Source organism: Scyliorhinus torazame, chromosome 1, assembly GCF_047496885.1.
Source record: "Scyliorhinus torazame isolate Kashiwa2021f chromosome 1, sScyTor2.1, whole genome shotgun sequence".
Lineage (NCBI taxonomy): Eukaryota > Metazoa > Chordata > Chondrichthyes > Carcharhiniformes > Scyliorhinidae > Scyliorhinus > Scyliorhinus torazame.
Window position 1 is genome coordinate 67,246,699 of NC_092707.1, and position 26,178 is coordinate 67,272,876.

The 26,178-nt window shown below is 45.5% G+C and overlaps 1 protein-coding gene across 1 annotated transcript in view; it reads left to right on the forward strand.

The window, feature by feature from the left end:
- Positions 1–22,437, forward strand: part of LOC140408629 (protein NipSnap homolog 1-like) — a 62,729-nt gene extending 40,292 nt beyond the window's left edge. Inside the window, exons 6-10 of the mRNA XM_072496093.1 lie at positions 370–510; positions 2,451–2,482; positions 11,375–11,469; positions 13,254–13,337; positions 21,359–22,437. Of these exons, the coding sequence (XP_072352194.1) occupies positions 370–510; positions 2,451–2,482; positions 11,375–11,469; positions 13,254–13,337; positions 21,359–21,423 (417 nt within the window). The 3' untranslated portion in view covers positions 21,424–22,437. The remainder of the gene's footprint in view (positions 1–369; positions 511–2,450; positions 2,483–11,374; positions 11,470–13,253; positions 13,338–21,358) is intronic.
- The last annotated feature ends 3,741 nt before the right edge of the window (positions 22,438–26,178 follow it).

Genomic DNA, 26,178 nt, shown 5'->3' on the forward strand with positions numbered 1-26,178 from the left:
GTTGTAGGGAGGGTGAGCTTTGCGAGAGTGAGGGTCGGTGGGGGTGGTGAGGGTGGGGTGTTTCCAATGGGCCCGTGATGCCTGCAAAGGAGATCCCCCCCCCACTTTTTCCCAACACCAGCCCACATAGTTAAAGCATGGGTCCGCCCCCAACACTGCTCAGTGTCTGGTTTCAATTCTTTGAAGTGCTTTTTGATGTTTTATTAAGTTGAAAGCGATACATAAATAAATGCAAGTTGTTGTGTAAAACTACTGGGATTCTTTTTTAGCCGGCTTATTGGAAACTTTGAGACCCTTTCTTGTGTGAGGATCTGATTACTGGTTTTACGAGTTGTGACTTTGGATGATTGACTGTTTTCCATGTTTCAGGAGTATTTGGAATACCGGAAGGAGAGGAGCAAGATGTTGCTGTCTCGGAAAAATCAGTTACTCTTAGAATTCAGTTTCTGGAATGAACCATTACCAAGACGGGGACCTAATATTTATGAACTTCGGACATATTATTTAAAGGTAGATCACTCTGACAGAGAATTTGCTGTCCAGTATCTGGTAGGAATCGGTGGTAGATTTAAACAGCAGGAAAGTGGATAGTGGAGAACGGGCACAGATCTGATTGGCTGAATGGTTTCCTTCTGTAAAATTCTGTGGCTGTCAATTTCCTCCGCGTGACTGAACACCAGTTGAACTGCCTGAGAGAAAAAGGAGAGATCTTTCGGCTGAAAACCCTCTGAAGCTCAACTCCAGAGTATACGTTGTGATAGGGAAGCACGGTAGCACAGTTGCTTCACAGCTCCAGGTTCCCAGGTTCGATTCCCGGCTTGAGTCACTGCCTGTGCGGAGTCTGCACGTTATCCCCGTGTCTGCGTGGGTTTCCTCCGGGTGCTCCGGTTTCCTCCCACGGTCCAAAGATGTGCAGGTTTGGTGGATTGGCCGTGCTAAATTGCCCTGAGTGTCCAAAAAAAAAAAACAGGTTAGCTGGGGTTATTGGGATAGGGTGGAGGTGTGGGCTTAGGTAGGATGCTCTTTCCAAGAGCTGGTGCAGACTCGATGGGCTGAATGGCCTCCTTCTGCACTGTAAATTCTATGATAACCTTATTGCATTTCCGTCAAATTACAGTATTTTTTCCATGAGAGGTGCACCAGTAAACTGGAAATTTGAACCGTTAATATAAATTGGGTTTTGGTGTTAGGCTGCCTCTTTTTAACGAATGTTCCCCCTTCTCCACCGCCATCCCTATCAAATAACATGGAAACCTAAATGTTAGTCTCTGCCTATCTCACTCTCTATGAGAGTGACTCCCTGGAAAGAAGCAACAATCCTGCACTTGATATCTCCCCACCAGCATGTGGAGAACTGTGGAAACAAACTTTCTTCTGATCAATCTTCAATAGCACTGGTTTTAACAGTGAATAAAAAAGGCTGTAATGTTTCAGTGGGAAAATCATGGGGGGGTGATTTTTGTTAAAAATAATTTCCCACCTCTTTTTGGAATGACATATCGGAGAGTAATAGAGAGACATGTGTCTGTAGTGCGTGTATGGTGTTGTCTGTCTGTGAGTGTGTATTTTTATGTGTGTCTGGTGTGGTGTTGTCTGTTTGCAGGTCTGTGTTTGACTCGTAGCTCGCGTTGTATAAGGGGCCTGATCAGGTAACGCATGGCAGAGGTTGCACTTAGCCCCGTTTTGTACAGTGGAGAGCTCTGGTCGCCGTAACTCCCCAGTGTAGCGAGAAATCGGGATACTCTTTAAGTCCCAAACACTGAGGCACCCAAAACTATCTCTGATTCACCCCCCCACACAGCCTTAACGCACTATGGGAGGATTCTCCGGGGGGATTCTCCCCCCGCCCCAGCCTTAAAGCACTATGGATTGTCCCCGCACCCCCCCCCCCCCCCCCCCCAGCACCCATGCAGGGCATCCCCTGCCCAATCGGGCACGCGCAAAAAATGCCATCTTGGCACCTTGGCAGTGCCAACATCCTGTGCCAGTGCCACCTGGGCACATTGGCAGTGCCAGGCTGGCACCTAGGTGGCACTCCCAGGGTGCCCGTAACTCTGTCTCTCCAAAGGTATTGCCCGACTGAGTATGTCCAGGAATTTCTGCTTTTATTTCAGATTTCTAGCATCCACAGTATTCGCTTTTATATTTGCATTAGCTCTATGTGAGATTTGTCTTTACTCCGCATCACATGCACAAAGCAGACCATCAAAATGGCCAAATAAAATCAGGGTATTTATTAGGGTCGTGAATAGCTGAAAGTATGTGTCACATTCTTAGCAGTAAATTAAGGTAAGTATGTTTTAATTTATGAGGATGGGGCAAATAGCTTTTCCTCTTGTTACTAGAATTCAATGCATTAGCTGCTTAAGAGGGATTTATTTTATTCCGGTAATTATCTGTAGTTCAGTGAATCTCATATCAACTGTGACTTTCTTTCCCCCCCTTTGTAGCCGGGGACCATGATTGAATGGGGTAACAACTGGTGAGTAAGTGTTTATGGATCTCTGAAACGTAAATGGATTTTCTTTGTCATTTGGCTTGGGTCTGAATATGTGTAAGTATGTGTGAAATTTGACACATCTAATTGCAGCACCAGCAACTTGTTCCAAACTAATATTAATGTCAGTGATGGGTGTAAACTATAGACTAGATGACATTGAGAAGTGAAATATCTTCCTGTTCACATTTCGTAGAAACTTCATCAAAATGATTTGTGTATGTGCAGTGATGTAAGATTTTTTTCAATTAATTCATGGGACCTGGGCGTCGCTGGCAAGGCCAACATTTTTACCCTTCCCTAATTTCCCTGGAGAAAGTGATAATGAGCCACCTTCTTGGAGTGCCACAGTCGACTAGACGTACACCTGCAGTGCTGTTAAATAAGGTGCTCCAGGATTTTTACCCAGCAGCAATGAAGGAATGGTGATATAATTCCAGGCCAGCATAGTGAGTGACTTGAAAGGGAACTTGTGGGCAGTGATATTCTGTGGGGCTGTTTACCACAGGGCTAAATCGCTGGCTTTGAAAGCAGACCAAGGCAGGCCAGCAGCACGGTTCAATTCCCGTAACAGCCTCCCCGAACAGGCACCGGAATGTGGCGACTAGGGGCTTTTCACAGTAACTTCATTTGAAGCCTACTTCTGACAATAAGCGAGTTTCACTTCATTTCACATTCACTTCACCTGCTGCCCTTGATCTTCTAGGCAATGAAGGTCACTGGTTTGGAAGGGGCGGTCAAAGATGCCTTGGCGAGTTACTGCAAGGCATCTTGTGTATGGTACACAGTGCTGCCACGGTGCATCAGTAGTGGTTTGAATGAATAATTAAGGTGGTGGTTGGAGTGCCAATCAAGCAGGCTGCCATGTCCTAGAAGGTGTTGAGCTTCTTGAGTTGTTGGACCTGCACTCATCCAGGTAAACTGGGAGTATTCCATAACACTCAAGTCTTGTATATCGAGGAGTCATGGGTGAGTTACTTAGCACAAAATCTCCAGCCGCTGACCTGTTCTCGTGGCCACAGTATTTCTGTAGCTGGTCCAGTCAGATTTCTAGTCAAAGGTAACTAGTCAATGGTTGATGGTGGGGGATTGGGTGACGGTAATGTTGTTGAGCACCAGTGCAGTTTGTTAGATTCTCTCTTGTTACAGATGGTCATTCTGTTTGTGTGGTACTACTAATCAGCCCAAGCCTGATTATTTACTCTGTTAGCTCACCATGGAACAGTGTTTCAGTGAGGGGACACTATGCAAATTGCATTTGCATTGTATCTTCACAGATTTTCTTTGAAACAATGGGGCTGAAATTCAATGAGAATTCCAATCAGTCTCCTCCTCGAACTCCGGCAAGACATGGGTGTAACCCTGTGACTTTCAGCCCCAATGTATTCGGGGGGCATGTCGTGTTTTCACTGCAAAGTTAATAGAAAGATAATCTCTGTTGTATTCACAATCTCGACAAAATATTTCCTATGGCGATAGGAACTATTTTGATGAAAATATGCAACTTTTGGAACAGGTAAGTAAATAATAGTCACAAAGCAAATGATAGGCTTGCTTAATACTAGACTCAGATAAACCGATCACAAAGTCAATTAATTTGGTGGCCTCCTTTAAGCTGTCATGTTGAGTCTGCCTAATAACCCAAGTCATGCTGCAAAGCAGCACATTCGCTGTATCTGGACTCAATTGTCAGGTTTCCTGACTGAGTTCTGGAGTGGAAGGGTCTGGATGAGTGACAGCCAAAGCTGGATGAAGCAGAGGTTAGGCCGCTGGCTGAGTAGTGGGGCACAGGCGGATCTTCATTTTCGTTTTGCAGATTGCGAGTGTCTTTATATGTCACGGTTTCCCGTGAAACATAAAATCTTGTTTTGTTTATGTGCGAGTCAGCTGCCAAAACTAGGGAGACGAAAGCCAACAAAAATTCTAAACCTGCCTGGCCTTTATTAACATTAGCACAGAGCATTGTCAATCTCTAATGAAATAACCAGGCCCTTGGCAACAACAAATCCGGCTATGAAAACATGGCATAAATAGAATCAGCACTTGTCGTCTGCATCAAACTTAAGCTATTTGGTTCTTAGTTGAGCTTCAGTGATGAATGAATATTGCAGATGTCGTAATTATGATCTTCTAAAGTTGTTCCTTTCAATTAGAAAATTGTGCATGTTATTCCCTTATTTAAGAAAGATGAGAGAGGGAAACCAGGAGATTATAGACCAGTTAACATCTGTTGTCAGGAAATTGCTCGTGTCTACACCTAAGAATAGAGTTGCTGGACATTTTGAAAAATTACAGCTGATTCGAAAGAGTCAAGAAGGATTGGTAAAGGGCAGGTCGTGCCAGACGAACATCGTTGACATTTTTGAGGAAGTGACTAAAGTAGCTGATAGGGGAATCTATGCATTCTCGTTACATGGATTTCCAGAAGAAATTTGACAAAGGCCCTCATAAGAAATCATTAGCAACAGTTTAAGGTAATGGAATTGAAGGCAAATTATTGGCCTGGTTTGAAAATTGCCTACAGGAAGAGAGTGCAGGGGAGTAGAGCCATGCTATAGCTGTACAAAACACTGGTTAGATCACATCTGGAGCAGTTCCAAGCATCACACCTTAGGGAAGATATATTGGCCATGGAATGGGTGAAGCATAGATGAACCAGAATGATACCTGGACTCCAAGGGTTAAATTATAAAGAGAGATTGAACAAACTCAGATTGCATTTTCTAGAAATGAGAAGGATAAAGGGGGATTTGCTCAAAATTAAAAGGACTAGCAATTGCAACTGCCAACCTGGCAGTGCCAGTCTGTACCAAGGGGCAGTGCCAGGTTGGGCCCTCTGGGTATCCACATGGGAGAGAAGAACAAGAACAAAGAACAAAGAAATGTACAGCACAGGAACAGGCCCTTCGGCCCTCTAAGCCCGTGCTGACCATGCTGCCCGACTAAACTAATCTTCTACACTTCCTGGGTCCGTATCCCTCTTTTCCCATCCTATTCACGTATTTGTCAAGATGCCCCTTAAATGTCACTATCGTCCCTGCTTCCACCACCACCTCCGGTAGCGAGTTCCAGGCACCCACTACCCTCTGTGTAAAAAACTTGCCTCGTACATCTACTCTAAACCTTGCCCCTCTCACCTTAAACCTATGCCCCCCTAGTAATTGACCCCTCTATCCTGGGGAAAAGCCTCTGACTATCCACTGTCTATGCCTCTCATAATTTTGAAGACCTCTATCAGGTCGCCCCTCAACCTCCGTCGTTCCAGTGAGAAGAAACCGAGTTTCTTCAACCGCTCCTCTTAGCTAATGCCCTCCATACCGGGCAACATTCTGGTAAATCTCTTCTGCACACTCTCTAAAGCCTCCACATCCTTCTGGTAATGTGGCGACCAGAATTGAACACTATACTCCAAGCGTGGCCTAACTAAGGTTCTATACAGCTGCAACATGACTTGCCAATTCTTATACTCAGTGCCCCAGCCAATGAAGGCAAGCATGTTGTATGCCTTCTTGACTACCTTCCACCTGTGTTGCCCCTTTCAGTGACCTGTGGACCTGTACTCCTAGAAGGGTAGGCATTTCCCATTAAATGTGGTGGGGGAAGAGCGCCAAGGCCATTGAGGGGGGACTTGCAGGCACTGTGGGGGGGAGCGGGCAGTTGGGGTGGGGGGGAGCACACTGGTGATATTTCTACGATAGTGGGAGGAAATTTAAATATGGCGGCCCAATCACTGTGGAGGCGACCTTGCAGGCTCCATCAGGCTCTGCCCTGCCAGAGTGACGGTGTAAGCCATACCCACTCATTTTTATTTTCTCAGAGAGGCTGGAGTGAAAACGGATCTGTGCAGCTGGAGAGTTACGTGCGGTTTTCAGCCTGTGTCAGACATGTTTTAAAAAATGGTCAGATTCTGCCCGCAGAATTTGCAGTGCATGTCAAAACAATGGGGCGATTCTCCAGCCACATTCTACCTGGCACACAGCCCGCTGTTCCGGGAGAATAGCAGGAAAGCCCATATACGGGATTTGCACTGGGCACTGAAAGGAGCATGATGTAACACATTGATGCAAAAGTCAAGAAAGCCCAAAAACGTCTCTACTTCCTACGGAAGCTAAAGAAATTTGGCATGTCTGCATCGACTCTCACAAATTTCTACAGATGTGCCATAGAGAGCATTCTATCTGGCTGCATCACAGCCTGGTATGGCAACTGCTCGGCCCAAGATCACAAGAAACTGCAGAGTGGGGTGAACTCAGCCCAACGCATCACACAAGCTTGCCACCCTCCCCCTGTCTACACCTCCCGCTGCCTCAGGAAGGCAGACAGCATTATCAGAGACCTCTTCCACCCAGACTTTGCCTTCATCCAGACCCTTCCATCAGGCAGAAGGTACAGAAGTCTGAAGACCCACACATCCAGACACAGGAACAGCTTCTTCCCCACAGCTACAGACTCCTCAACGACTGCCCCTTGGACTGATCTGTTCCCTGTAAGAACACTATTCACGACACCCTATGCTGCTCTTGCTCATGTATTTCCTTTGTTTGGCCCCTTGTTTCGCACTGTAACCAATCACTATTTTCGATGTATGTACTATTTGTCAACATTCTTTGTTGATCATTCCTTTTTTCTACTATGTACATACTGTGTACATTCCCTTGGCCGCAGAAAAATACTTTTCACTGTACTTCAGTACATGTGACAATAAACCAATCGAGTAAAGTGCCAAGGTGCTCCCAGCTTGTGGCACCTGGCACAATCTGGTTCGCATCCTCATGAGTGTGAACCAGATTAGTGTATTTAAATAAGCATTTAAAAAGGCTTGGTGAGTTTAAAGCCAGAACTCCCCCCCCCCCCCCCCCCCCCCCGGCTCCCAACATTCTCCCCCCCCCCCCCAAGACGCTTTGAACAGCATGCCTATAATGTCTAACCACTAGAACTAGAAGGACAAAGGCAGCAGCAGATACATGGCAAGACCTCCACCTGCAACTTCCCCTCTGAGTCACGCAACATCCTAATTTGGAACTTTATCGCTGAACCTTCACTGTCACTGGATCAGGATCCAGGAACTCCCTCGCTACGAGTACTGTGGGAATACCTTCAGTGCACAGACTGCAGCGGTTCAAGAAGGTTGAAGGTTTCTTGTGACTGCCTTCTCAGGGGCCACAAGGAATGGACAATTGCCAGTGATATCCAGATCCCGTGAATGCATAATTAAGTAAAATTGAAAGTGCTATATCCCTTTGAGCAGGGAGTTCTGATTCTTATTTTATCTTCCCTCCTCAACCTAAATCGCTCAAGAAACATTCAATTTATTGATGTTTGTGACATTGTGTGCATGCGAAAAGCTTATTGCTTACATTACTTGAAACTACTACTGCAAGTGATTGGTTTATGGTAAGCACTTTGAGATGTTTATAAGTGCTGTGGTAATGGACCACATAATGTAAACTCAAAGCTGTGGAACTTCTTATTTTCCACTAACAAATTACAATCTGTTAAAACCGAAATTTCATATTACCCAGGCAGTAATTGCTGTGCTATCATGTCTTCAATTGTATTCTTTGAACCTGTTGTTGTTTCCGGCTTTAACCCATCACCAAGTCTCTCAATTTGGTAAAAATCCTGTTCTGTTCCAACCTGTTTACCACAGATGATTAATACATCAACACCCTGGGCGAAATACACTGTTTGGGAGTGGATTCTTCTGCCGGAACTGATTTGCACGTGATTCCACTGAGCAATTCAGTATCCCCCGCTATGCAAATTTATGCATGCTGACAAATATAAGGGATTCCCGTGAAAATCCCACTATTGGGTTGTCATTTTGAGCCTGCAGTCCGATAACAAAGTCCTGTGACTGACCACACCCCCCGCATCGCAAAGCTGCCCCCCCCCCCCTCTCCACCACCACCACCAAGGGAGACCCCTGCAGGAACCCCTTAACTAAAGGAATTCCCCACAGGGACCCCTAAATAGGGAGAACACTTCCAGGGACTGTTTATAGAGGGAGACCCCCCCCCCCAGAACCCCTACCGAAAGGAACCCCCCTCCCCCACATGGACCCCTAACTAAAGGATGAGTAAGTCTCGTGGATAAGTAAGTCTAAGTGCTGAAACCACAATGTTTACATATATCAACCACATCAAAGAGAGTTAAGTGCTGTCAATTTCCAGCTCAGCATGAAGGGGCATGATTGGAATGCACTTTCTCTCTTTGATATGGTTGGTGTTTGCAAACATTGTGGTTTCAGCACTTGGACTTACTCATCCATGAAGACAATGAATGAAGCAATGGCTAACAGCTGGTTTGTGAAAGCTGTCAATCGCAGCACTACCAGCAATGAATGAATGTCTTGCAGTTGATGGATCTGAGGGGTTTAATTACAGATCACAGCTGTTCTTTTTCCAGGAATGGATATGTGGTGCTTCCAGTTAACAACTGTAATTTTTTTCACTGACCCTGGACAGTCTGGCCTGCGCTCTAGCTTCCAGGCAGGTATCTCATTTCTGGGAGCCCCTGGGAGGGTCCCTGTAGTTAGGGGGTCCATGTGACGGGTTCCTTTAGTTAGTGGGTCCCTGTGGGGTGTCTCCCTATTTTGAGGTCCCTTGGAGAGTCACCCTATTTAGGGGGTTCCTGGGGCTGTCCCTCTAGATAGGCGGTCCCTGTGGGGCCTCCCTTTAGTTAGAGGTCCCTGTGAGGAGTCCCTTCAGTTAGGGGGTCTTTCGGCATGTCCCTTTAGTTAGGGGTCCTTGGGGGGGGATCTCCCGTGAAGAGGGGTCTGGTACGGGAGAGGTGGGAAGTGCATGTGGGGGTGGAGGGTGGGCGTCGGATGGACTAACCCCTTGGCCCACCGCGAGGACCACCACGTCAGGTTCACGTTTGGTGATACCTGTTGTGATCCGCAGCCATCATGATTCCCGGCCCAGAGGACCGGTGAAATCCGAGAGCCCAAATAATCTGGTGACGGCCGCCTAAGTAGATGATCCATTTGCATCTATTTACATTCTCCCACTGGTGCTTGAGCATGAACCCTGATTCTGCAGCGAGTGGGGGCCGGAGCAGGGCGCCAATCCTGATTTTTTTTCCCTGATGCTTGACTCCGCCACATCAGGGATTCGGCTACCGGCGGGGGGACGGTAGAGAATTTAGCCCCCTGTCTCCACCCCATGAGACCTAGGCACAAAGCTGATGTACAATTCAAGTGGTCTCACCTGACAAGTAGGCTGAAGAAATGCTAATTTAATGCAATGGGCAGTCAGAACAATGTGCCACGGTATCAATGCATATTTATCAAAGCATTTATCAGCAGGACCAATTTCTTAAAAATTTCAGAAAAATAAAACATGAGAAAAGGCCATTCAACCGGTCCATACCTAGCCCTTCTTCTACTTCAGCAGCGCTTTTGAGTCTTAATGATTTGCCTCTCCACCTCCCATGTTTCATTACTCCAGCATTTAGAATTCTTTGAATAAAGATTTTATTTTGATATTTCTTTTGAATAAAATTTTTTGCCCATTTTAATTGACCTTCCTTTCCTGGTTTTTCGTGAAATTATTTTCACTTTTTAGCCAATACTGCACCTTTCAGAATACCACTGGAAATAGCCTTCTAGTCACAAAAGTACCGAACTGCTTCCTGCCACCTGTCAATATTGGCCACTTTCCCATGGATCCCAAGGCTAGAAAGTTCTGACAAGTTTGTTATGTGGGGATCTTGCTAAAACCTACAGAGACTGTTTGGTTTCAGCTTCTCTCATCTTTCATCAGAGCTCATCCTTTATGCATTTGGCACCCCCATTTGTCTCTGCGCGTCTTCCGATATTTTCTTTTGCGACGAGATGCCCAAAAGTGGTTTGACTAATATTGCGTGAGCATAATGTCTGGGATATTTGTTTTCTGATGTCTGGCTATATTCCAGCATATTTTGCAATATTGTCCCGACATTAACTATCATTTGCAATTCCTCCTGAGATCACTACTTGTTGCATCGAAGCAGGAATAGAGGGCGTCATTCTCCGACCCCCCGCCGGGTCGGAGAATGGCCGTTGGCCGCCGTGAATCCCGCCCCCGCCGAAGTCTCCGGTACCGGATATTCGGCGGGGCGGGAATCGGGCCGCGCCGGTTGGCGGGACCCCCCGCTCAATTCTCCGGCCCGGATGGGCCGAAGTCCCGCCCAGAAATTGCCTGTCCCGCTGGCGTAAATCAAAGCTGGTATTTACCGGTGGGACCAGGCGGCGTGGGCGGGCTCCGGGGTCCTGGGGGGGCGCGGGGCGATCTGACCCCGGGGGGTGCCCCCACGGTGGCCTGGCCCGTGATCAGGGCCCACCGATCCGCGGGCGGGCCTGTGCCGTGGGGGCACTCTTTCCCTTCCGCCTCCGCCACGGCCTCCACCATGGCGGAGGCGGAAGAGACTCTCCCCACTGCGCATGCGCGGGAAACTGTCGGCGGTCGCTCACGCTCCCGCGCATGCGCCGCATTTCCGCGCCAGCTGGCGGGGCAACAAACGCCATTTCCGCCAGCTGGCGGGGCGGAAATTCCTCCGGCGCCGGCCTAGCCCCTCAATGTTGGGGCTTGGCCCCCAAAGATGCGGAGCATTCCGCACCTTTGGGCCGGCACGATGCCCGTCTGATTGGCGCCGTTTTTGGCGCCTGTCGGCGGACATCGCGCCGTTGGGGGAGAATTTAGCCCAGAGTGTGGAATGAAAATGAGATGTAAAACGTTGAAAATGAAGATGGATTAAAAATAGCTAATTTTAAAAAAGCACATTGCCTCCTCTTCTTCACGTCAAGCTTTGGCAATAATCAGAACAAGACCAAGACAATAGATACTGCAACTTTAATGCTGTTTGAAACTATTTAAATCTTTTGATTGTCATTAGGGCACGAGCCATTCGATTCCGTCAGGAAAACAATGAAGCTGTCGGTGGATTCTTTTCACTGGTTGGCGACCTGTATGTGGTGCATCATCTTTGGGGTAAGTGGAATGAAATTTTGTTTCCCAAATAGTGTTGTGAGTTTCGGGTAGATTTTCAATTTGCATGTAACTGGAGTTCTTGATCAGCTGAAAAGGTGCCAAATGACAGTTTTACACCTGGGCAGAAAATAGAAAAATCTATCCTTCCCTCCAGTAAACAGTCTTATAAATGGGTCATTAAAGCCCTGATTAAATCAAATGTTGAATTTCTAGACATCCTTTAGTTAGGAATTTGAGAAATTAGCACGGTTAACAGTGAACTTCAAGGTATCTAGAGGAATAATGATGCAATTTGCCCAGTAACAAGATTGGCAGGCATTTAGATACATTGAGGTGCGAATGCCCATATCGGAAACATTGTTTACCAAAGATCAGTGGGGCTATACAAATGATAACCTCTCAAGGTAAGGAATTTGAGCGATGTGAACAGCCGAATATACAGGGCGGAATATTAAAGAGACTGAACAGCGTGACTACTAGCACCCTCATTGGGGAAGGAGGTAAGTCTCCATCCAGCAGCCAGACAATCCATTCCATCCATGATCCAAGCCACGGAGAACCATTCCATCTAACATTTAGAGCTATGGCAGATTGCAGATACTCTGTTCTAAAAGATGTAGTTTTGTGCCTTCGCTGAAACAGGAAGAGACATTTCCCAGGCTTGGTCACCTAAGTGGTTTTGCATGATAACTATCAGCTGGATTTGACCTATAAAGTTACTAACATTGGATGGTGCTTGGAAAAAGGGGTGCCTCAGTGAGTTCACGGAAGGTGGATATATTTTGGGAACGAGTGATAACTTCAGATAAAATGGTGTGTTTAGTTATCAATGTACTTAAGTATCGTAGTGCACATTAGACTTTTGTTGTGTGTTTTTTTTTCCTTTTTACTTTATTAAATATACTTTATTAATTGTTTACACAATGACTGGACCGGTTACTCACTGGATTGCACTTTGTTCCTCACATTATTCCAAACAAATGTACACCATTAAGAACCAGTGATTCAAGTTATCCTTCGGGGTTTTTTGAGACACTCTCGCAGCTAATTTCAGCAAGGTTCTTAACACTTTCCATCATATTAATATGGCACTGGTTAGCACAATTGTTGATTTTGACCACTTGGATTGTGGAGTATTACATTTGTCACACAAAATGGATTAAGAGGTTAAGATATCGTCCGGCATTGTAGACACAATAGAATAACAGCCCTGTTATAAATTCATAAAATGAAATAGCATAGAAGGAGCCCGCTTAAGTCCATCGAGTCTTGGCCAGCTTTTCACAAAAGCTGTTTACTTGGTTCTGCTCTTTCCCCACCATCCTCAAAATCTCTCTCTTCTGGAGTATATCCAATTCCCTTTTGAAAGTTAATATTGGTCTGGATTCTCCGGTCCTCCATCCGCGTGTTTTTCAGCAGTGTGCCGTTCGCTGGCGGTGGGATTCTCTACTCCTGCCGCTTGCCAATGGGATTTCCCATTGAAGCCACCCCACGCCTCCGGGAAAATGGGGGTGCCCTGCCAGCAGGAACGGAGAATCCCAATGGCCGCAAAATACTACTTCATCACCATTTTGGTTATGGCATTGGCGGTCATAGCAATTCACTATGTTAAAACAAATATTCATCTTCACTTCCCCTCTGGTTCTTTTGACAATTATCCTAAATCTGGATCTTCCGGTTACCAACCCACCTGCTAGTTGAAACACTTCTCCTTACTCAGCCCACCAAAATTGATGCGAATAATAACAACAAATATTCATTTCATGTTTTTCTATCAATTCTAGCTTACACAGACCTTCAATCCAGGCAGGAAACACGGAATGCAGCCTGGCAAAAGCCTGGCTGGGATGACTGTGTCTATTACACAGGTAACCTACAGCCTATTGTTTAAGCATTGAGAAATCTTACAACAAAAGCAAAAACAATTGAAGTCTGGTTAAGATGGGTGCAAGTCGTTTTAAAGGAGTGAGGAGAAATAGAAGAGAAATTAGAAATTCAAAGCCTCTTATGTTAAGAAAATGCTAATGCCTACCTGCAGTTTACAGTTACAAATAAATATGCATCAGAAATGGGTGTACAATATATTCTATGGGCAAAGTTCAACCAAAACATTTCTGGTTTTGGGCACGTTTAGCAGGGTGTTTCTTTGCATTGCAACACCGATAAACACCTCGCTATTCAATGGCACTTTGCCATTTCATTTGGCCTTGAGGAGTTTCTTTCTGCTGAGGCTGCACTTGGGTTGAATTCTAGCTGGTGAGCTTTAGCTCACCAGCAGGAAAGGCTCCTCGCAGATTGGGGTTTTGGAAGGATGTCCCGATCTTCTCCACCCCCCCACCCCCCCACCCCCACTCAGGCCCGCCCTTGCTTTTGACCCCCTCCCACCCCCCAACCTTGGGAAGACCCCCGGGAACATACCCTCTACCCCCTCCACCTGATAGGCCCCACCCAGGCCCGATCACTGGCAGTGCCAAACTGGCAGTGCCCCTGCCAGGGTGGCAGTGTATGGTGAAACCACTGTGTTGTATTGTGCTGCCACAGTATTACGTGTTATACAGTATTGTCATTATATTACATGTTGTACGGCTTTGGCTCTGCCCATGGCTCCTCCCCCTCGGGTCTGGGTACATAAGCTGCCGACCTCTCGCACTGCCTCATTCTGGGGCACGCTGCCAGCTCTGTTGTAAGTCAATTAAAGCCACAGTTAATTCACTCTGCGTTTTCCGTCTTAATTGATGGCATATCACAGTGCCAAGGTGCGTGGGTGCAAGAGGGAATGCCAGGTGGCACTCTGCCCTGTCCCCGACCACCCAGGGGTCTATAACTGCCTGGATGACTCCCCGAGGTGCCATTACGACTGGTCCACGTTTGTGTCAACCAGTACTAAACGGCACCCTAGCGAGGTCTCCCAGGCGGGCTGTTAGGTCCCAGGTGCCTGGAAAGTCCAACAAATGCATATTTAAATAAATCTAATGGTGCATTTAAGTACGCTGATTTGGGTCACGCCCAGTGATCCCGTGAGACGATCCGAGCGCCACAAATCTTGCGCGAAGCCTCTTGCGAGATTCAGTGGCCTCGTCTTGACACCAGGTTGGGGGCGCGGATACCGCTGAGTGGTGCCATGTATTTCTATCTGTGTTAGTGCATAGTGTTACCCTGTACAATCTGCTGCAGTAGTTTGAACAATCTAATATTTGTTTCTCTAATATTTATTGCAAGCAAGATTTTTATTCTTTCGTGAAAAGGCCAGCATTTATTGCTCGTTCCTAATTGCTACGGCTGACTGGCTTGCGAGGCCATTTCAGAGGGCAGTTGTGGGTCTGGCGTCACATGTACAGACTAGTTAAGGACAGCAGAAGGGCATTAGTGAACCAAAGAACAATACAGCACAGGAACAGGCCCTTTGGCCCTCCAAGCCTGCACCGGTCATGCGACCAACCTTGGCCAAACCCCTCAGCATTTCCTGGTGTTGAATCCCTCTATACCCATCCTATCCATGTATTTGTCAAGATGCCCTTTGAATGCATTAATGTATCTGCTTTCACACCCTCCCCTAGCAATGTGTCCCAGGCACTCACCACTCTTTAAAAAAAACCTGCCTCACACAACTCCTCTAAACTTTGCCCCACGACCTTAAACCTATGCCCCCTAGTGACTGACCTCTCCACCCTGGGAAAGAGTACCTGCCCATCCACTCTATCCATTCCCCTCATATTCTTGTAGACCTCTTAACAGGTCGCCCCTCAACCTCCGTTGTTCTAATGAAAATAGTCCGAGTCTACTCAGCCTCTCCGTAAAGCTAATTCCCTCCAAACCAGATAACATCCTGTTAAACCTCCTCTGCACCTTCTCTAAAGCCTCCACATCCTTCTGGTAGTGTGGTGACCAGAATTGTGTGCAATATTCCAAGTGCAGTGTTCTATACAACTGTAGTATGACTTGCCAGTTTTTATACTTGGTGCCCTGTGCAATGAGGGCAAGCATTCTATATGCTTTCTTGATTACCTTGTCCACTTGTGTTGCCACCTTCAAAGATCTGTGGACCTGTATGCCCAGATCTCTCGGACTTTTTATATTCCGAAGAGTTTTGCCAATAACTGTATATTTCCCCTCTGTGTTAGACCTACCAAAATATACCTACCTCACATTTGTCCAGTTTAAACTTCATTTGCCATTTCTCTGCCCAAGTCTCCAAACTATCTATGTCCTGCTGTATCCTCTGACAATCCTCATCACTATCTGTCACTCCACCAACCTTGGTGTCATCCGCAAACGTACTAATCGGCCCAACTACATTTTCCTCCAAATCGTTTATGTATAGTACAAACAACAGAGGCCCCAGCACCGATCCCTGTGGAACACCACTAGCCACAACCTTCCATTCAGAAAAATACCCTTCTACTGATACTCTCTGTCTTCTGTGACCGAGCCAGTTCTGTATCCATCTTGCCACCTCACCTCTGATCCCATGTGACTTCACCTTTTGTACCAGTCTGCCATGAGGCACCTTGCCAAAGGCTTTACTGAAGTCCATGTAAACACCATCCATTGCCCTCCCCTCATCAATCATCTTTTGTCACTTCTTCAAAAAACTCGATCAAGTTATTGAGGCACGACCTCCCCTTCACAAAACCATGCTGTCTATTGCTAATGAGCCCATTTGGGTATAAATTCTGTCCCTGAGAATTCTCGCCAATAATTTACCTTCTACCGACATGAGGTTCATATAGTTTCCGGGATTATCCCTGCTACCTTTCTTAAATAGTGGTACCATATTAGTTATTCTCCAGTCCTCTGGGATCTCACCTGTAGCCAATGAGGATACAAAGATGTCATTCAAGACCCCAGCAATTTCCTCCCTTGCTTCTTTCGGTATTCTGGGGTAAATTCCATCCGGCCCAGGAGACTTATCTACCTAAATGTCTTTTAAAACACCCAATACCTCCTCCTTTTTGATGTCAACATGACCCAGATTATCCACACATCCTACCCAAGAATCATCTTCCACAAAGTCCTTTTCTGTGGTGAACACTGAAGCAAAGTACTCATTTCGTACCTCGTCCATTTCCTCTGGCTCAACACATAAATCCCTCTCCCTGTCCTTAAGTGGTCCAATCCTTTCCCTGGCCACCCTCTTGTTTTTTACATATGAATAAAAAGCTTTGGGATTCACATTAATTCTACTTGCCAAAGACTTTGAATGACCCCTTCTAATTTCCCGCTAAAGTACCTTCCTACTTTCTTTATACTCCTTAAGGGTTTCGACTGTCCACCCTTCTCGATCGTACAAAAGCCTCCTTTTTTTTAAATAAATGCTTTTTATTAGGTTTTTGAACATAATATATTTGCAGTTATGTACACAGATTTTTTTTTAAAAATATATATATATATATATATAGATAGATAGAGAGAGAGAGAGAGAAAAGAAATGGTAGGATATTGTGCACTAGCTCAAAAACAGCAACTCTGTACAGTTAGCAATATTATGTTTAACAAGTAAGAAGGCACCTGTTTGTGTGTGGGGGGGGAAACTGGGGGGGGGGGGGTACATATACATTTGGGTGCCGGAGAAACAATTACAGTAGTCATGTCCAATACAGAGAGGGCAATACGAGAATGGATCTGGTGGTGGTGTTGTTACTTGCTTCTCCTGGACGGTTTTCGCTGCCATTGTCGTCGCGCGTTCATCTCCGCTTAGGCCGTTCATCCCACCTTTCGCCCGTATTGTCCTTGCTCTCTGTTACTGTATTTGCCAAGTTTGTTGTTGTTTCCCGTGCTCTCCTTCCGGCTATCATTCCCTCGCTCGCCCCCCCTCTCCCCCCCCTCTCTGGTTCCCCTCTATTGTTCCTTGTAAAAGCCTCCTTTTTGAAAATAAATTTATAGTATCCAATTTTTCTTTCCTATTAAGGGGAAATTTAGCATGGCCAATTCACCTACCTTGCACATCTTTTTTGGGGGTGGCTTTGGGGGTGAGACCCACGCAGATACGGGGAGAATGTGCAAACTCCACACGGACAGTGAACCGGGGCCGGGATCGAACCCGGGTCCTCAGCGCCGTGAGACAGCAGTGCTAACCCCTGTGCCACCCTCTCCTTTTTTCTTTTTGATGAGGTTCACAATATCCATCGTTATCCAAGGCTCCTTCCCGTACTTATCCTTCATTCGCTCAGGAACGTGACTTTCCTGAATCCCAGTCAACTGTCACTGAAAGGTTCCCAAATGTCCGATCTTGATTTACCCTCCAATAGCCGCACCCAATCCAAATTCTTCAATTCCTGTCTAATGTTATCGTAATTTGCCTTTCCACAGTTTAGCACCATAACCCGAGGGTTACCTTCATCCCTATCCAAAAGTACCCTAATACTTACGAAATTGTGGTCATTACTCCCAAAATATCCCCCGACTGAAACCTCAACCACCTGTCCAGGATCATTCCCCAATACCAGGTCCAGTACTGCCCCTTCCCTAGTTGGACTGTCCACATAATGCATCAAGAAGCCTTCCTGGATACACCTTACAAACTCTGCCTCATCCAAGCCCCTAGCACTAAGTGAGTCCCAGTCAATATAGGGGAAGTTAAAATTCCATACCCACATCAACCCTGTTATTTTTGCACCTATCCAAAATCTCTCTATCTGCTCCTCTATCTCTCGCTGGCAGTTGGGGGGCCTGTAATAAATCCCCCAACATTGTGATTGCCCCCTTACTGGTCCTGATGGGTTTTTGCGACAATCAATAATTTTTAAAAATAATTAATTTGTTCATGGGACATGGACATCGCAGGCATTTCTTGCCCACTCCAATTGCCCTTGAGGGGGCAGTTAAGAGTCAACAACATTGCCCAGCGAACCATGTCCACATGTTCTGGGCATGTCCGGAGCTTAGGGGATTTTGGCAGGGATTTGAAGAAGTCATGTCCACGGTGTTAAAAACAAGGGTGGCACTGAGTCCAGAGGTGGTGATTTTCGGGATGTCGGAAGGCCCGGGAATCCAGGAGGAGAAAGAGGCAGACGTTCTAGCCTTTGCTTCCCTGGTAGCCCGGAGACGGATACTATTATCTTGGAGGGACTCAAAGCCCCCGAAGTCGGAGACCTGGCTATCGGACATGGCTAGCTTTCTCTGTTTGGAGAAAATCAAGTTCGCTTTGAGAGGGTCACTGTTAGGGTTCGCCCGGAGGTGGCAAACGTTCGTCGACTTCTTTGCGGAAAATGAATCGTCAGCAGGGGGGGGTTAGTTTAGCCTAGAGTAGGGGGTTAATAAAGGTGGGACCTGTAAGGAAGGGAGACGGCTTTTGCACTATGTTTATAGTTTCATGTACATTGTTTATTTTGTTGTTGTTACAATACCAAAAATACGTCAATAAAATGTTTATTTTTTTTAAAAAGAGTCAACAACATTGCTGGAGTCACATGTAGGCCAGACCAGATAAGGATGGCAGATTTCCTTCCCTGAAGGATACTAGTGAAGCAGATGGGTTTTTCCCACAATGGTCATCATTACACTTTTTAATTCCAGATATTTTATTCAGTATACATTCCATCACCTGCCATGGTGGGATTTGAACCCAAGTCCCCAGAATATTATCCTGGGTCTCTGGATTACTTGTCCAGTGACAATACCACTATGCCACTGCCTTCCATACAATAGTTTCATGCTCACCGTTACTGAGACTAGTATTATATTCCAGATATTTTTATTCATTCATTGAACTTATTGAATTTAAATTCCACCAGCTGCCATGGTATGATTGGAACCAATATCCCTGAGGAATCGTAACCTTATATTTAATAGTTAATGATGAAGATGGGTTAATTAGGTTTTGGTCAAATGTCTCATCAGGATTTGGATCATCTTTAACCATTGTTGGGGTTTTTTTGCCCTGAAATACATTTTATTACAGGTGCTACCCAGTATTACTGTAAATGGTTCCCTCTCCTTTGCTACTGTAGCCCCAATCCTTAGCACAGTGGGCTAAACAGCTGGCTTGTAATGCAGAACAAGGCCAGCAGCGCAGGTTCAATTCCCATAACGGCCTCAACAACAGGCGCCGGAATGTGGTGACTAGGGGCTTTTCACAGTAACTTCATTGAAGCCTACTTGTGACAGTAAGCGATTATTATTAAATCTGCCAGTGATAAGCCTCTCTTAAAGAGCCATCCTCTACTCCTGTTCTTACAATTACGACCCCATCATCAGCCTCCTTTCCTCTCCAAGATCTTATGTGGTCCTGCTTTGCAGATCTGTGGTTACTTCTCCTGCAACTTCCTGTTTCAGTCTCTCCAATCAGGTCTGTGCCCCACTCCCAGCACTGAATTGACTGTGTTAAAACCCCCACGAGGACCGGGGGAAGCAGAGTTTTGGACAAGCTACAGTTTATGGCATGTGGAGGATGGAAGTATAGGAGGCCAGCTCCTCATCTCAGAATTGAACACCCTGAGTCAGTACCAAGGAGGGAAAATCGTGTTTGTGAAAAGGACGTCAGGCTTTTGTGGGAGAGGCCAAAAGCAATGATCATCCCAATTATAGGATGGAGGAAATTATGGCTCAGCTAAGATTTTTAAAAAACAATTCCAATTAAGGGGCAATTTAGCATGGCCATTCCACCTACTCTGCAAATCTTTGGGTTGCGGGTGTAAGACCCACGGAGACATAGACATACATAGAATTTACAGTGCAGAAGGAGGCCATTCGGCCCATCGAGTCTGCACCGGCTCTTGGAAAGAGCACCCTACCAAAGGTCCAAACCTCCACCCTATCCCCATAACCCAGTAACCCCACCTAATCCCCATAACCCAGTAACCCACCCTACACTAAGGGCAATTTTGGACACTATGGGCAATTTAGCATGGCCAATCCGCCTAACCCGCACATCTTTGGACTGTGGGAGGAAACCGGAGCACCCGGAGGAAACCCACGCACACACGGATGTGCAGACTCCGCACAGACAGTGACCCAAGCCGGGAATCAAACCTGGGATCCTGGAGCTGTGAAGCAATTGTGCTAACCACCATGCTACCGTACACGGGGAGAATGTGCAAACGCCTCACGGACAATGGCTTCACCTTTCCCCCAGTCCTACAATTCCACCTTTGAAATCTTCCTTCCTCTGAATCCAGCCTCATCTGCCTCACCTTGTCTCCTTCCTTTGACCCACCATTGACAGGCATACCTTTACCTGCCTAGGCCCAATACTCAGGAATTCTTTCCTCAAACCTCTCCACCTCAATTTCCTTTAAGGTCCTGAAATATAACAACCTTCTAAGGCTCTTCAAAAGAGATCAAATTGATACCAGGCCCAAAGGAGGAGATATTAGAAAGAATGACTGAAAGCTGGTCAAAGAGTTCAGTTTTAATGAAGAGGATCTTAAAGAGAGGAGTTTTAGGGAACGAATTCTAGAGCTATGGTCTAGATAGCTGAGGGTCAGTGGTGGTATGAGAGTGGGGAAGGGTAAGATCCCTGAGTGTAGGATTGGAGGACAATTGAGACTTCGGGAGGGATGAGGGCCTGGAAGGATTTGAATAAGAGGATGGGAATTTTAAATTTGAGGCATTGGTGGAGCTCATGTCGGCCAAAACCCATACCTTTGACCAGGATTTTGGGCATCTTTTCCAGGTCAGTGTTTATTTGTTTTCCCATACGCTTCTATGAAGCACACAAAGATGTTTTTTCTATGTTAAAATTTTAATGCAAATTGTTGATGTGATTATCTGTGAAATGTGTTGCAGTGACAAGCAGAATAAAGTTTAGCTGTCTGATTTAAAATCTTAACTTAAGATATACAAGAGTTTAGGTCATTTAACCGATTATATTGAAGAACAAAGGATAAGTGATGTGTTGATTTTATGTAACGAAATGGTTAACTCTATCCTTGTGTCTTAATTCTTACAGTTCCTTTAATCCGCTACATGGAATCGAGGATTATGATGCCGCTTAAAGTCTCCACTTTGCAATGATGATCTCTTGGTTTTCTTCTATTCCAATTGGACATAAATCCCGCACAGATTAAATATAGTGATCAGTGTTTTTCCTCAAATGTTAGCCTTCAAATGTAACCACCCTCATGGAAAGATTGGTGTTTACTAGAAATATAGTCACCGGTTGCACTTTAGCCAGCATTTACAGAATGACAGAATAGTCTGTCATTTAAGAGTATCGCAGTTCTGTTATCGGTAATTGCAATGCTGGATTCATTCCACTTTTTTCTAATTTACTGATGTGTCAATTTTCAGTTGTTTATATTGGCACAAAGACTACTGCTGAAATTATTTTACTTTCTGTGCACATTTTGCTGTGTGTGGCCATTTATCACATCCAAAGGGACAGTATTTCATGTGTAGGGTCACTGATGGTTTTTACATGCCTTTCTAGATTCTATTACAGCTTGACACCAGGAAAGTAAATGCATTGCTCACTTGAAAGCTGCTGAGTGGTATTAAAATATTTTTTAATGTCCTAGTAATTCACATGGGTGATTTCAGAATACTTGGGACTTGATGTGCTATCAGGCATCAACAACAAATTACTCTCACACTTTCCCTAATTGCTTGAAATGTTTCTTTTTGAGTGGATGTTTTATACAAACCCTCCTTCCCATTAGGTAAGATGGCTGCTAATGACCGATTGACTTGAATTGCCGTTAGAAAACTAGACCACGGAAAATTAAGGCCACAAATTTCTGATTTTGAAAGCAAAATTTGGTGCTGCAATAATTCAAGACTTTTGAAAAGGAAAATTGAATTCCGATTGAAGATGCTTCTGTAACTGATGCTGTACTCAGTGCATTTTATAATCGACTTGGGGATGATTTAATGTTGAGTAGATCTTGAATTATTTCATAATCTGTTTACAGTTGAAGTCTTGAAAACGTGCTGTTGATTCCTTTTTGTGATTACTGTTTGTGATGTATTTTTAAAGAAATTGTACAAATTTTAATTCTAAAACTAATTAAAATATACATTTTTGAGGTATTTTGTGAGAAAGTGGGCTACTGTTTCCATATGCTCCCTTTGTTTGTAAGTCTTCCAACAGTTTTACAAGGTGCAAAGTTTATATCACGGAGCAGTTGTGTATTACGCTGGTAAACAATGGTTCCAAGTGTGAATCCCATCTTTAGCTCTGGTTAAACCTCACTTCCTTCGGCGGACATTTCTGACCATCACTTAGAATGTTATAATACAGAAATAGGTCATTTGGCCTAACAGGAAAATTCCAATGTTTATGCTCCACTTGAGCAAATTAACCTTACCTCACTTCATCTTGTCAACATATCCTTCTACTCCTTTCTCTTCATGTGTTTATCCAATTTCCTCTTAAATGCACCTGTGTTATTTGTCTTCACCACCTCATACAGTAGCACGTTCCACATTCACACCATTCTCAGGAGAAACTTCTTTACTCCAAATTTCTTACTGGATTGATTAATGATTATTGTATATTTATAATGCTGAGAGCAGAATTTTCCCATAATTTGACAGAGTGTGAGGCTGTGACTAGGAACCGATGTGTATCTCTCCAGATGCACAGCTGAGGTTTCAGACCATGGGCGGGTTTCCTTGGTCCTCCAGCCACATGTTTCTTGGCAGCTCACCATTCGCTGGTGGCGGGATTCTCCCTTCCCAGCACTTGTTAATGGGATTTCCATTTGAAACCATAATAATAATAATCTTTATTAGTGTCACAAGTGAAAATGCCACACCACCGGGAAACCCGCGGACGGGGATGCGCTATCAGTGGGAAAAGAGAATCCTAGCGGCCGGAAAATCCCGGCTGACATCTTGAGCCACAGTCTGGTGGGCGGGGCCTGATATATCAGGGTGTCATCTTTAAAGGGCATCTGGATCAGAACTGAATTGAAACTCCCCCCATGCACTACCCCCCCCCCAGCCCCAAGACCACCTCAAAGGTATCAGAGGCTCTTCCACCCCCCCCCCCCACCCCCATAATACAATTATTGGGGCCCCCACAACCAACAAATACCGTAGCAGTATCGCCAGAGCTCCCTCCTCAATGCTAGGTCACCCACCCTCAATGCCAGGTTCCCCATCAATGCCAGTTCCACCCCTAACTGCCCGCTTCCCCTGTCACTGCCAAGTTCCCCCCCTTCAAAGTCAATGGCGCTCTCCAATCCCCCCCCCACCACCACATATTGGTAACATCCCCCTCCAACCCAATTGGGTTATCCACAGGGCCAGCCTTGCCATTGCCCCTGCCTGGGCATGTCCCTCTCCCACCAAGGGCTAAACTTACCTTGGTGCCACCAGCAGGATCCCATTGGCTGTTTCCCGTCTGCTGTTGTGATGACATGACGTGCTGTCGGTGAGCTTTGAATATTCAGTGAAAGGGGCCCTGTAATGATATGCAGATTCATAAAAATGTATTTAAAGGAGGTTCCATCACTGGCAAGAGGCGGGGAAAATCAGGAAACCAGATCCCGTCCTGTTTCCAGACTCTCATGGTACTTTGCGCCCATGTCGCCATTCTCGCTGATGGTGAACGCAGGCAAAAAACTGCCCCGCAGTGGCACAGTGGTTAGCATTGCTGCCTCACGGCGCCGAGGTCCCAGATTCTATCCTGGCTCTGGGTCACTGTCCGTGTGGAGTTTACACATTCTCCCCGTGTTTGCGTGGGTTTCGCCCCTACAACCCAAAGATGTGCAGGGTAGGTGGATTGGCCACGCTAAATTGCCCCTTAATTGGAAAAAAATGAATTGGGTACTCTAAATTTTTTTAAAAACTGTCCGGCTAGTTTGGGACTCATCCACAACCCACCTGGTCCCCACAAGAAGATCAAAAGAACCAGGAGTAAGAGTAGGTAATTCAACCTCTTGAACCCGCTCCACCATTCAATACGATCATGGCTGATCTCATCTCAGCCTCAACTCCACGTTCCTGCCCCTTCGCCATAACCCTTACAACCCACTACTAATTAAAAATCTGTCCATCTGTTCCTTAAATTTACACAAAGTCCAGGCATCTACCGCACTCTGGGGTTGCGAATTCCACAGATTCACGACCCTTTGAGAGAAGTAGTTTCTTCTCATCGCTGTTTTAAATCTGCTACCCCTTACCCCTAAAGCTACCCCTAAAGCTGTGACCTCTCGTTCTGGATTGCCCCTCAAGAGGAAGCATCCGCTCCACATCTACTTTGTCAATACCTTTCATCATCTTATATACCTCAATTAAATCTCTTCTCATTCTTCTTAACTCAAGAGAGTATAAGCCTAAATTGTTCAATTGCTTATACAAACCCTTCATCTCTGCAATCAATCCAGTGAATCTCCTCCGAACTGCCCCTAATGCAACTACATCCCTCCTCAAATAAGGGGAGCCCAAATGTGTACACAGTACTCCAGGTGTGGTCTCACCAATGCCTTGTATAGTTGCAACAACACTTCCTTGAATCTACAACACAGAAACTGGCCCTTTGGCCCAAACAAGTCCATGCCATCCAAAAAGCCCATCTAAGCTAACCCCATTTGTCTGCATTTGGCCCATATCTCTCTCAACCTTTCCTATCCATGTATCTGTCCAAATGCCTTTTAAATGGTGTCAATGTCTCTGCCTCAACCACATCCTCCGGCAGCTCATTCCACATACGTATCACCCTCTGTGTAAAAAAAGTTGCTCCTCAGGTTCCTAGTCTTTCCCCTATTAACTTAAACCTATGCACTCTAGTTCTCGATTACCCAACCCTGGGAAAAAGACTGAGTGCATTCACCCTATCCATGCTTCTAATGACCTTATACACCTCTATAAGATCACCCCTCAGTCTCCTACGCTCCAAAAAAAAAGTCCTAGCCTGTCCAATCTCTCCCTATAACTCAGTCCCTTGAGTCCTGGCAACATTCTTATAAATCTCTTCTTCACTCTCTCCAGTTTAATAACATATTTCCTATAGCAAAGCAACCAAAACTGAACAAAATACTCCAGGTGCAGCACAACCAACATACTGTACAACTGCGACATAACTTCCAACTTCTATAAACAATGCCCTGACTGATGAAGGCCAGCATGCCAAAAGCCTTCTTCACTGCCCTATCATCTTGTGACTCCACCTTTAAAGAACCGTGCACCTGAACTCCAAGGTCCCTCTGTTCCACGATACTGTCTAAGGTCCTACCATTCACCGTGAAAGTCGTACCTTGATTTGACTTTCCAAAATGCAACACCTCACATTTATCTGTATTAAACTCCATTTGCCATTTCTCGACCCACTTCCCCAGTTGATCAAGATCCTGCTGCAATCTTTGATAACCCTCCTCATTGTCTACAATACCACCTATTTTAGTGTCATCTGCAAACCTACTGATCATGCCTTGTACATTCTCATCCAAATCATTTATTATAGATAACAAACAGCAATGGACCCAGCACTGACCCCTGGGGCACACCACTAGTAACAGGCCTCCAGTCTGATAAGCATCCTTTCACCATTACCCTCTGCTTCCTACCATCAAGCCAAGTGTAGATCCAGTTTGCCAGCTCTCCATGGATTCCATTTGATCTAACCTTCTAGAGCAGCCTGCCATGTGGAACTTTATCAAAGGGCTTACTGAAGTCCATATAGACTACGTCTACCACCCTGACCTCATTAACCTTCCTGGTCACTTCATCAAAGAACTCTAACAAATTTGTAAGGCATGAACTCCCATGTACAAAGCCACACTGACTACTCTTAATCAAACCCTGTCTTTCCAAATGCTTGTATAT